Raw genomic sequence first — 13,080 nt, forward strand, 5'->3', positions numbered from 1 at the left:
GACACCACTGAGGGGTTTGAGCAGATGAGTGACCTGCCCTGACTACCAGTAGGCAAGATACGCACAGTTAAAAGGCTGTACCTCCTACAGTCCTATTTTTCTACCTTGACTCCATGTCTCCACCAGATTTCAAGCACGAGATGTCACCATCTGCTTTGGGAGTAGTCATCACAAAGACAAGCATGCATCAAGCTTTTCTCTTACCTCCATCCTTTTAATGCCTCCAACCCCTCGGCCACCATAATAAGAGGCATCTACTGTGGGCCACTTTTTCTTAGGCAGACCGTCGTCATCTTCTTCCTGCAGAAAGATTGTGACACATGAGGGACAAAGTGCCCTGCCTGTGTGTACACAAAGCAGAGCTTGTACAGGAGCGGAGCTTGTACAGCCTGACTGCCTGAGTTAAATCCCAGTGCCACTGCTCCTTGGGGCCCTGGACAAGTCGTGTGATCTATCCAAGAACATCTTGATCTCTAAAGTGGGAATAAAAGCAGTGCTACCAGGTAAGGCTGTGGCACAATCCTGGAAGCTGTTCTTTACTTTTCTGCTCCTATGGAAGGTGTTTGGGTTGGATGTGTCCTCCAAAATCACATGTTGAAAGCATGGTCAACAGTGCAGCAGTGTTGGGAGCAGGGAGTTAATGAGAGGTGATTAGGCCACGAGGGCTCTGCCTTCACTAATGGATTAATGTTGTTACTTTTGGACTGGGTTAATTATCACAAGAGTGGTTTTGTTATAAAAGTGAGGTGGGCCCCCTTGCACTTTACTGCAGTCTTTTGCACATGTTCCCTTATATTTCCTCCTTCTGCCATTGGGATGACTAGCAAAAGGGCCCTGGCCAGATACGGGCTGATATACACAGACATGGACTTTGCACTTTCCAGAACTGTAATCTCCACAATTGTGAGAAATGTGTCTTTTCTTTATAAATTTCCCACTCTCAGGTATTCTATTACAGCAGCAGAAAACAGACTAAGACATAGGAGAGTGCCTCTAATTCCATCTACCTACCTTGATGCAGTGATGGCAAACCTTTTAGAGACTAAGTGCCAAAACTGCAACCCCAAATCCACTTATTTATCACCAAGTGCCAACATTGAATATCTGATGCTCAGCTGCTGGGGTGACATAGCTTGTGTGCCAACAAAGAGGGCCCTGTGTACCTACTGCAGCAAGCGTGCCGCAGGTTCGCCACCACTGGATTAAAAGGAAATCTCATCTACATACTGTAATTTGGTGTAGCTGTATCTTCAGCTCTGACTTCTCAAAACTCCAGCTGGAGACTTGACATTCACATCTTCCCTTGAGAGCTAATACACATCTCAGCAATACCACTGCAAAGAAAAGTCCTGATTTCCCCACGCAAATCTGTTCTTCTTGTAGTATCCCCCACTGCGTGGAGACATTTTGAATCATCACTCTCCCTTGTCCCTTCCTCCTACACCCAATTTGCAGCAGCTTCTGCTGTACCTACTTCTAAATGATCCAAAATCCACTGACTTGTCCACTTCTAGCTCTGCCCAAACTCACATCAGCTTTCTCCTGGACACCGCGAGGCCTCCTACCTGGCTTTCCCGTCACCCTCTTACTAGCGCACAATCTGTCTTTCACATAGCAGCTAAGCCCAAAGCCTGCCTCCCCTTGCATGCTGTGCTGTGGTTCTCCTGGTGCCAGGAAAAGATAATTAGCAAAACTGCTCTTCATCTCAGTACTGTAGTTATTCATGTTGTGGGAAGAAAATATCACTGTCAAGGACAGATTATAACGAAGTGGCATGAGCTCTCTCCACAGCATAGAAAGGACATTGAAAAAGGGGTCTATAAAGCAGAGAAATGAACCAAAAGAGTACTAATCAGCTCAGAATCGTTAAGCCTGCTCCTCACAGCCTTGTTTGGGTGGCATTTTGGGAGTTATACTCGGGGTGAAGTCCTGGGTGGGGCCGCCACTGTGCAAAGGGGTAGGAAGCAAGGTACAAAGACCAGGAAGACAGTCAGCAGAAGGGAAAGCAAAACAATAAAACATCAGCCCATTAAGACTCCTGGAGTTCAGTGCTGTGCTTAGGATAGGCCAGCTTCTTAAAAATTAAAAATTTAATGTATCTTAAAAGACTGCGATCTCTGCAGACTAGATTTACAAGATTGTGGCAGCTAATATATGGCACTCTCCTCTGTCTCTAAACAGATCTGTTCTTCACTACGGGACTATGACCTCTGAAGTCAGAACGGATTTTGTTGACCCCTGTAATCTGAGACAGTAAGTGCTCAACAAACAGACACTGAACGCATGATAATTGCACCACTGAATTCATGCAGCCTTTATTGCTAATGTGCCTGCCACACTTCTGAGTGTTCACGTGTACTAACCATCTAATCTTACAGCCAGCCAGAGGGGCAGGCAGCATTGTTATTCCCGTTTTAGAGGCTAGGAGTAGTGAGGTTGTGACTTTGGTCATCCAGTTTTTAATGTGGCAGAGCTGGCTTTGAACTCAGGCAGCTTCCCTGGCAGGTTCTGGGTTTTGTCCCTTTGTGTTTTGCTTTTCCTAAGTCATTTGATGGTATCAGATAAATGCTAATTTTCTACTTCTCACTCCTGGTACCTGATAGTGATGATGATTTATGACTATATGACATGACAACATAAAATCAAAACCTCAAAAACAATACTGGCTCAGAGTACCTTTATGATTTTAATCCAGGTTTCTTTCACCTATGAGGTCAAAGCAAGCACCTTATGTATCTGACACACGCAGTTCCACTTTATCATAAGAGGTGGATATAGGTAAATGTCTGAGCACATATACGTGAAATACGGCCCCACAAAGCCTGAACATCTCTGGCTTAAGGCAGTTTTCCAAAGGAGATAATGGAAGTTTTATCTTCTAAAACTAAACACGGCATCAGCAGGAATGTACAAATCAGCAAGAATAAAGCCGCTTTATTCAGCAGGGGACTAAAATGGTCTCAGGAGTCCTCATCTCTTCTTTTTTAAATTACAGGAGAGAAAGCTCTGTAGACCATCTAATTGGGTCTTTTCATTGCATAGAAAAAGAATATCAGACCCGGAGCAATGAAACGATCACTAAAGGTGAACTTCCGGTGTGCTTTCCTGATTCCTTATCTTGCCACTGACAGTATCTCCCCACTCCCACACTTTCAGTACTCACTTGTGAAGAATGAATTACAATTTAAAATTTACTAATTTCAAACTTCCCGAGTGCTTAGTTATAAGACATAAAATCATCAAGTCAGTTTCCATCCTTTCCAAGCTTTCTTGCCCTCGCCAGCCCCCTCTCTTCTCTCCATTGGGCGAGGCCCTGGGAGGAGTGCAGGGCTGTGGTCACGCAACAGGAAATGCCTAGACTTGAGAGGGTTGCTGCACACACTCCTGATCCACCGAGCCTGTCCTCCAGTCCCCGACCCGAGCTTGCCTGCCAACCTCAAACAACAGCAGAAGTCAGCACAGAGACCCAGGCTTTGACCGACGGGAGAGTCAGAGTTTCCCCTGCAGTAAGCATGGCTCTGTTTACACATCCTGCAGCCCGGAGGGTTTTGTAATCCCAGGAAGAAGAGGGAATCTTTGATGTGTCTTTTCATTTCGCCAAAATTTGTTAGGGTAAAATCACAGACCCCAGTAGGTCCACTCTGACAATCGGCAGTAGCTGAGGGTGAATTTCTACATCTAATCAAAGAAAAAAATCCTCTTGGAAAGTCTCCCCCCCGCACTGCCCTTGAAGGATGTGTGTGTGTGTGTGTGTGTGTGTGTGTTTGTGTGTGTGTGTTAATAGAAATCTTCAGCTATTTTTTTTGTACACACAACTTTGAGGTCCGTTATGGTTATTAGAGGACAGGATCCTCTAAGTCAAATTGCTTTCTATGAGCAAATCAGCAGGTGGTGAGCAGAAAACAGTGAAATGGAGCTACGCAAAAGTGCCTTGTGGCCCTGGGGAGATGGCCAGAAAACCTTCTAGTAGTGGAAGGGCAGGGATGGAAAAAACCTGTGTAATATTCTGCCAGAAGTTACTTGTTGCCTGCGCTGTATTGGTGCACAGCTCCTTACTCAAGTAAAAGTCCCTACAAAGATGGCCTTGTGCCAGGAGTGCGTTGGGGGAGTGTAAGGGTTGGGCTTGCCAGATAGTATCTAAAAGCAGCAGGGAGGAGAAGTCAGCGATGCCTGGGAGAAACCGCAGCGATCAGGAGGCATGCTGGCTTCCCATCACAGGAAAGTTTGTTTAAATGTTAAAGGATGTGGTGGCCCCAGACATCCAGTTAGCTGACGTTTGGTGACACAAGTGGCAGCACATTCCTCAGGTCTTTCTGACCTGCTTGTCCTCAGGCAGACCTGGGCATGCCCTCAGGCACAGGGCTGCCCAGGAAGAAACATCTGTAGGGTAAATACCAAGCCTGATGGACTCATTTGGTTAGCCCAGAACTGGATTACTCCTGTGCTGCCCTCAGGCATTGAATCTTTCCATCGCTCCAAATCCTGCCAGGCCTTTGTCCAGCTCCATGCTCCAACATTCAGGATGCTTGGAAAACTCTTCTCTCCCCTCTCTGCCTATCACTTAAGGCATCATTCAAGACCACACAGTTACTAAGTGATGGGACTTTGATGTGAACTTGGACCTAACGGGGAAGGATACTACAGGCCTCTCTTGCAGGAGTCTGGAGTCTGCAGCACCTGCAGCCAGCCATGAGACCTCCAGGTGTGTCAGGAGCTCCTTTTCTTGAGTGGCAGTATCTCACCACGCTGGCCCGGGGGTGCTCAGACAAGGCCCACAGCCCCTTTAAGACTGACATGAAGATGACTGCTCTTTCCATGCTGTAGTGTGTAGCTGTTCTTTAGTTCTCTTTAGGTTTATAAGCTAAAATAAACCTTTCTTTCTTTTAAATTGATTATCTTAGGTATTTTGTCATAGTGATGGAAAGCCAGCCCCATTATTCTCATTACACCTCAGCTTTTCATATATAAAATGAAGATCGCAATAGCGTATCTCTGTTCTAGGGATGTTGAATGGTTAAATGAAACAGTCCAGACATTTTCTTTGGGAGTCTAAGAGACGACAGCTGCACACAACAGAAGCAAAGCCAAGCTGGAACCATGGAACGCAAATGTGGTGTCTTTTCTTGAAGGATTAGGAAAGGCTTTTGTGGATGTAAAGAGGGTTTTGTCTCCCTCCTCTTTGCACAGCAATGTAATTTCCTCCCCTGATTTCTGGGCAGAAAGTTAGCATTCCAACAAGATGTGGTTTAATTGATTGCAGCTATTAAATCCCTTGGCTTATATGCATATGGTTCAGGACCTAAGAGACACATGGAATTTTAAATTTAATCATCTGCCTTTCTGTGTGTGTGAGGAAACTTAACAAAGACATTGGGAAAGGAAGAATGAGGGGGCTGAGCTTGGTTTGCACACAAAGATAGACTTTAGGGATTGAGGTAAGAGCTTGAAACCTCATCAATATATATATATATTTTAGTGCCACTAAAGTTTCAGATCTTGACCCTGGCTTCTAAATTGGTGAGTGTTGCTTGTAGGGAGTCCAGCTATCCCAGTCTAAGAAAGCCAGTTGTTATGCACTCCTGCCCAGTGATAATCTTTCTCATGATTAGCCTTTGAGGACTCCACCGTATTCTACGCAGGCCATCAGAACTGCTTACTGGCCAATTTATTTTTATTTTTTAATTTTTTTTACTGGCCAATTTAATGGTAAGAGTCTGAGATTGTTTTTTCTTTAGATGATGAGTATTGGAGAGCAAGGCCAGGATATTAGCATATCCTCCTCCACCATATTTTTATTACTGCCTGGCAAATCTTTAGGTAATACTGTTTTAAATTAAAGAAAAATTGAAAACTTTAGCATTAGGCCATTCCTAGGACAAGTGATGGTTTGGAGAAAGTGGCCAATTTGCCTTGATCTACACATGCAATGTGTAAATATGCAGGGAGGAGAGAACCCTAAAATGTTTTAGAGGAAAAGTCAGATCCTCAGAGCTCCAAATAACTGTACTGATAAGGAACATTTATGTTTGCATCTCCAATTTTATCTTTGTGGGAAGAAACCATCCTGTCTTTGACTGTCACTTTAGCTCTGTGCCTGCTCGTCCTTGGTTAGGAAAGGGTCAAAGCCTTCACTTCTTACTGCTTCACAGGCAGTGGGGACTGGGCCCTGCTTGCCTGGGGCTAAGTGTCCCAGTGGCTTAGCCAGCCCTTTGTCTACCTCTGCTATTCTACCCATCTGGCTGCATCCTTCTCTGGCCACTTACCTCACTCTCTTCAACCGGGGGTGGAGGGACTTCCTTGATGATCTGAAAAGAAAAAGAAAAAGAAAAAAAAAAAACAACAGGTCAGTAGACTCCAGACACAGGCTTTCTAAAAGATCTGCTCTTAGGAGGTGCCCCAAGCAAGGCAGACTTGATCAGTGCCATGATCTGTCTGGATAGAGTATCGCGGTTAGTTTGAGCATGATCCAGGCTGCACCTTCCTTTCTCAGTGTTGTAGTTTTTGTATAGAAAAAGCTGTTTCATAGGTAAGAGTTTCATCTCTTACTTCAGGTAGCTATTTTGCAAAGGTACTCATTCACTCGTGTATTCAGCCAGTCATTCATGCATCAAATCATTCACCCCTCTATCCAACCATCGACCCATCTACACATATAAGAAGGAATGGTTACACAGAGGAAGGTAAGGGTTCTGTAGACAGGAGCTAGGTACAGGCCATGCTTAGAGAACTGGCAGCCCTTAATCTATAAACAGAGCCCATGGAGAGAGGATGTGATGGTCAGGTACACTGAGTCTTAACAGAAGGCAGGAAAGGATGTGTTCCCCAGGATCTCTTTCAGGGCACTGGCATTCAGGGGCACAAAGATCTGAATAACACTATGATTAGACTGCAACTTTTTCATCTTAAGGGTTGAACAGAAACACATAGACATTGTGGGCAGGCAAATAACTGGGAGGAGGACAGGGAAGGAGGTTGGCTGGGTGGCACACTTGTCCCCAATTTTTATACTACTCATAAAACGAAAGCCTTTGTGGGTACTTGGATTTATGGTGTCTTACACATCAGTATAACCACTATCTACTTTAATCCACTACACTCCAAGGGGGTTCCTCTACCTTTACAGAAAGATCATCAGAATTTTGGTCCCCTATGTGCAGTGCTTTTCTTGAGAACTTTAGTAGGCTCATCTGTATTTCTGGATCTCTCAGTCTCAGGAATGGTCACTTTTAGGTGGGGGTTCAGGCATTATCCTGGGAGCTTGCCTTTGGCTGCAGCCAAGCTGCCTGACTGGCATTAAGCTCCTGCTCTTCTTACTAAGCACATGCTTCCTTTGATCTGATAATGCTGAGGCTCACTATAGCTCTAGTGTCTGCTGCTGCCACCTACCCTACTATTGTCTATAATGGCATCTCTGTGTGATGAGACAGGTTACCAGCCTCAGCCAGTGGACTAAGGCTCCAGACATCTGAAAGGACGATATTCAGTTAACTGGAGAGGCGGAGATAAAGGCCCCTAGGGGTTTTGAACAATCATTTCATCTGCCTCCAGTTCCTGGCTGCTGTGGGAAGCCATGATTTTGCTCACCCACTCAATCTTGGCTCAAAATTTCTTCAGAAAAAATCTCAAGAGAGGGCCTTTACTGCTAGGCATTGATTTTCCAGCATCCTACAGGCAGTAAATTATGTTAAAGCAGGAAATACCTGGAAACTGAAGGGAAGGATGAGGAACAGTGGGACAGAAACTTAGAACTAAGGAAAAGGAGCTGGAGGGAGAGTACAGTAGGAACACAGGCAGCTGCTGACAAGGGTGGTGTGGGCGGTGTGCACAGCAAGGTCCCTGGCTACGAAGAGGTTTGGGTTAGAGCAGCCGTGCTCTGCCTTTGTGGTGCTGTTAGCTACTCTCTCCTGTACATCTGTCCTGTGTGAACCCCAGACTTGCCTCTTCATAACTGTCAGGATTTCAGAAGCCCCTTAGGTCCCCTGGGCTCCACTGTCATCTAAATTGAACAAGAACACGGGCCTTACAGGAACAGAGTCATGACAAGCAATCAAGTGCGTTGAGGGCCTGGTAGAGAGGAGGTGCCATAGATCGTGCATGTTATTAGGGTTCTCCTTTCCATTTCTTGTCTGCCTCTTGCTTTTATTACGTCTTTTGCAGTTTCATAAAGTAAGTGAGACAAGAGACTGGTGTCCAGACAGTGGCCAGTGGGCTTAATAGTGACTAGAGGCTTCAGGGGCATCAATGGCCACATGACATTGTTAGCACATGACATAGGCCGGGAAATGGAGCCCCAAGTGGCCCACCACTCTGAACAACCCAGCTGTGAGTTTGCTGCTTGATTTAGTTCAAGAAGTATTTGCTAGTTTATTAAGTATTTACTGAGCATCTACTTTATATCCTGCAATGTGCCAAGTTCTGAGGGCAACTTGAAAGATAATGCAAAAATATGTGACTTATTGAATATTAATCGAAGGGGAGCTGATTTATAATGCAAATTCCCCACTGACACACTGGAAGCATCTCAACTTTTGGAAAAATGTCACCACGTTCAAAGAGAAATTAGGCCCCTCCAATCTGGCTTCACTGGTTGTGTGTCCAGCTGTAGTCGGCAGGAGTAAGGAAGGAGTTTTCTCATTGCTTCAAGCCCAGGCACCACTAGCTCGCTCTGGAACAGGAAGCAACTCATCTATAGGGTGGCATCTATCTTTAAACGTGCCCCAGACAAGCTGGAAGCCACGGGATGATTATCCCAAGCAGTGAAGTTCTTGTACACGGGTCACCCAAAGGAGTGCTCTGGGTACAGGGTCCTGTCAAGTCTCAGTGCCCTCCCCATCGGAGGGCCACAACCCATGTGCCCTAAGGAGCTGTTTCGGCAACTGCCTCGATCATTCCCATGCCGGCAGCACCTCTGCAGCTGCATGCTTGACTGCACCCCTGCAGGTGCCTGTAACACTACTGATCACACAGGTGGCCATGGCGAGTAAACAGCTCCCCGCAAGGAATCATACAGAGTCGGCAAGGTCCCCTCTTTGGGCTCTCAGTTATGATTAAGAGTGTTCAGTTATGGTTAGGACTGCTTATGTTTTTATAGCACTCTTAATCATAACTGAAAGGTAAACTGCATACTTCTTTGTTTCCAGTTAGCCTGACCAGAAAGTTCCTATTCCCACCTAGACTGAAAGCTAGCACCAGCTACCAAGCTCTGGCTGGGTTTGGCTCACTTTCTTTCTTGGTACATTTTGGGAAGCTCCTCTTCCTTGTAAGTGGGCTCTGCAGCTCCTTCCTCATCAGGAGGGACAAAGAGAAGATGGATAAAGTTAAAGCATTCCTTCAGAAAATACTTAAGAGGAAAATGCCACCACAAACGTATTTATAAACATAACAAGGTAAAACCGAATGGGAGTGCTGATGGCTAGCGCTACTACCCCACTTACTACCACCATCTTTAGACCGGGTGTGGCATTGGCAGAAAGTGACCACTTGCCTCCTTGGGGTCACTGCCCACGGAGCCCATTTTGGGGTGAGAGACCCCTTGCACAGTAGTTGGACTGACAATGTAAAGGGGATAAGAAAAAGCACAATGGACGGAACCTCTGAATTCTGTTCGTGTTTCTTTGCTACCTGAGAACTTCTTGAAACTGCTGTGAGTTGGGAGATATGTTTCCTCTCCTCTCCTATCAGTGACTTTAACTCTGATTTGTCCATCTCTGTTCAGGAAGACACGAGGAAGGGCCAGATGTAACAAGACTGTTGTATCGGTACCACAAAGTCAGGAAAGGCCAGGTAGAATCACATCACATTGAATCACCACTTCTTGGGTCACATCAAATTGAGTGTGACTATTGAAAGCGGCAGTAGTGAAGATGTGGAGATGCAGCATGCTATGGACAGAGCAGAAAGATCATAAAGGCCAGAGCCTGTCGGATGGCTGAAAAGCTCAGCCACTGTGGTTTATGAATCGAGTTCAACTCCTGGCCTTCTATAAAGCTCTCTCTTGAATTTATTTTACAATTTTTAAAAATGAAGTACAGCTCCTGGTGAGTTGATTTTGCTTAAGTTTTTTTTCCTTCAGAAATATCGAACTTTTGGTCCTTGCTGCCCTGTTTGCCCCAGCTGACTCTGTATAGTGGTACTTACAAAGCAAAGAAAATACAGTCTATTGACAGCCACACTGGCTCACTGGACAGTCCACTTAACGTTGAGGGTCAGACCAGTGTGCCAGATGAGGAGCAGGAGGACGCAGGCCAGGGACTTCCCTCAGGGTCTCCTACTTTGCCTCTTTCTCCTTGTTGAGAAATCCTCCAGCGAGACCTCACAATTCTCCTCCTCTTACCTGTCTCTTCTCTCAGTGACAAGAATTGGTTATACACTAACCTGGACAAGCTCCTGTCAGATAGTCATTCATCTACTGGTATTAGAAGTGGGACTAAACAGATTTCTTTTCTTTTTCAGTTTTAGTATCTTTTTGTTTGTTTGTTTGTTTTGAGGTAGGGCTTTGTTGTATAGTCCAGGCTGGCCTTGAACTTGTGGTGGCTCTCCTGCCTTGGCCTCCTGAGTGCTGGGATTCCAGGCATGTAGCACAATGCCCAGCGTTCAGTATCCTTTTTGTCTGAGCTACATTCAGGGCCTCTCCTCTAAACTTTACATCAAAGGCCTTGTCTTTAGCTGCAAAGGAGGCACTTCACTGGCACACAGTGGAACACTGGCTGTCTAAGAGAACAGCTTGAGACAACTACTACGCTAATAAAACCAGGTACTTTCCTCTAATTTTAATTATCTCAGTGGTTTCAAACTTTTCAAATATCAGAGTCACACAAAGGATTTCCTCAAGCATAGATTTCTGGGCTATATACCCAAGTTCCTCATTAGCAGGTCTGGGCTAAGCACTTGAACTTCTAACAAGTTTCCAAATGAAGCTGGCCCTTGGGGCTGGGGATATAGCTCAGTGGCATAAGCGTCTGCCTGGCAAGCACAAGGTTGTGAGTTTGATCCCCAGTATAGACAATTTTTGGGGCTGGGGATTTGGCTCAGCGGCACAGCGCCTGCCTGGCAAGCACAAGGTCGTGACTTTGATTCCTGGTATCAGCAAAAAAACCAAAACAACAACAACAAAAAAAGGCTGGCCCTGCTGGTCTGTGGCTTCATTTTGAGAACCTTGAATTAGCTTATGCCTAACAACTCTATGGTGATAGATACATAGAAGAGGTATGTTTTGCTTCCGGTCAGACATCCCTACAGGTGGTCTGCTGTGTGTTCCTTATAGCTGAGTAGAAACAACAACTTTGAAAAGGTTTCATTCTAACAACAATGGTGTCCTAGCTCTGTTGCCTGGAATGCTGGGTTTCCCAGTGCCACCGCTGTCCTATGGGGGTGGAAATAGTGTGGTGGAAGAGATTCAGCTCCACTCATAAGCACTGTCTAGGACTCATGGCATACAGAGCCCAATCCTGGAGCCATTCCTACCAGGTGGCTCCCTGGGATCTAGGGGCACAAGCCAAACCTTCTGCTTCCTGCAGTATTGGCAATGAACTCGCCGAGCTGCATTTGCCTCCAGGACACATAGGCGTAGTTGGTTAGTTTTTACCTTTGAAATGCAGCTCAGTACTTGCTACTCAAGTACTGGACTGAATGAAGGTATGTTCCTGTAAGAAAGTAAGTACTTCTGAGTATTCTAAATATTCTTACCTTTCAAGTAAACATTTAATACGTGATACAGTAGTAACTTCTGGTTTCTCAGTCCTCCATGTAAATGTTTCCTTATTAATTAAGATGATAATAGTCCCAACTGCCAGAAGCAGATTGTGATAGATACGTGGGGAGGTACAGAAGTGGGTACATCATAGGAATTTCCTTAGTGTCATGGATTGTACTTACAATCAATTATGCTGCTTTACTACACATCACTTGTCCCCCTAAAACCCAAACTCTAAGCAAATTCACTTCCCTGTGGATCAAGATTCCACATTCCATCTTTATGTCCTGAACTAATTTCCAAGAAGGCTTTCTGAAAATTTGAAAACCACACCCTCGGTCTCTGTTGCTATAGCTCAGGTATGTAACGTGTGAGTCTGTTTGTATGATAGGCAAACAGAACAATAAAATTACTCACCTGTGAAACTGTGTTAGCTCAAAGTAGGATTTTTCCAAAGGTAAAGGAGAAGCAAATACATATTTCAGGTTTTGTTATTTGATGGTGGTGGTAAAATTCACATACCACAGTGTTAACTGTTAGGCATTAAAAAGTGTGAGGTGCCACTGAGTAAAATCAGAATATGAAAGTGCTGTGGACCTGCCAATTCAACCGGAAAAGAATATGCAACATACATGCACACCTCATTTACTTTCTCACTTCTGTTTTCACTCTAGTGCAATGCAAGTATAAGTCACACTCCCTGGTATGTGTTCTTTTTTCATAGAAGCGCTTTGTATAGTATCCTTCATATGAGGGTGTTCTGGTTATAAGACCAAGAGACTGAATGGAGGAGGCAAACATTGTGCTTGTAGAAGAGAAGCTTGGGAAGAGGCAGGAGAGGACAGGATGCCGTGAGGTCAACAGGTGTAAAGAAGTACAATGGTGCTTGGTCACAGATCCTGCTGAAAACCAGGACAAGGCAACAGAACTCAGGGAGCTTTACAGAAGACGAGAGGCATGGGAAGAGTGCGGTCGATGCTGAGAACAGAATAGTGCTGCTTTTATGGCTTTTGATCTTATTTGGAACCACACGAACAGCTTATTTTTTAATGAAAAGAGGAACCTAGCAGAACAACAAAAGCCAATTTTCTATTTTTAGCCAGTGCAGAAGCAGAAGGAATAACAACACAGTGAGTCACAGCTATCCACCTCTGGTGTCGTGACTCTCTGCCCTAAGAATGTCCTTCCTTCCGACTTGTCACTGTAGCTCCAAGCAACAGCACTACAGTACACTCTTGTCTGCAAGGATACTCTACGTGTTTATATTTTAAAAATCAAGGTAAAGGGCTCTATGCACTATAGTATTTCTTGTTAAGACTCTAAGGTATTTAAAATAGTGGATTTTAAGATTGAATTTATTATACTTTCTAGTGTACTGTTTTTCTAAG

At 44.9% G+C, this 13,080-nt stretch overlaps 1 protein-coding gene across 1 annotated transcript in view; it reads right to left on the bottom strand.

Annotated features, from left to right (window-relative positions):
* The window catches only part of Antxr1 (anthrax toxin receptor 1), a gene marked incomplete in the record, with an annotated part of 213,545 nt that overhangs the window by 59,598 nt on the left and 140,867 nt on the right, over positions 1 to 13,080 (bottom strand). The window contains 2 exon segments of the mRNA XM_013514693.1: positions 205 to 300; positions 6,264 to 6,305. Coding sequence (XP_013370147.1) covers positions 205 to 300; positions 6,264 to 6,305 — 138 coding nt within the window.

The sequence above is a fragment of the Chinchilla lanigera genome, unplaced genomic scaffold (genome assembly GCF_000276665.1).
Source record: "Chinchilla lanigera isolate Chin_1 unplaced genomic scaffold, ChiLan1.0 scaffold00023, whole genome shotgun sequence".
Taxonomy (NCBI): Eukaryota; Metazoa; Chordata; class Mammalia; order Rodentia; family Chinchillidae; genus Chinchilla; species Chinchilla lanigera.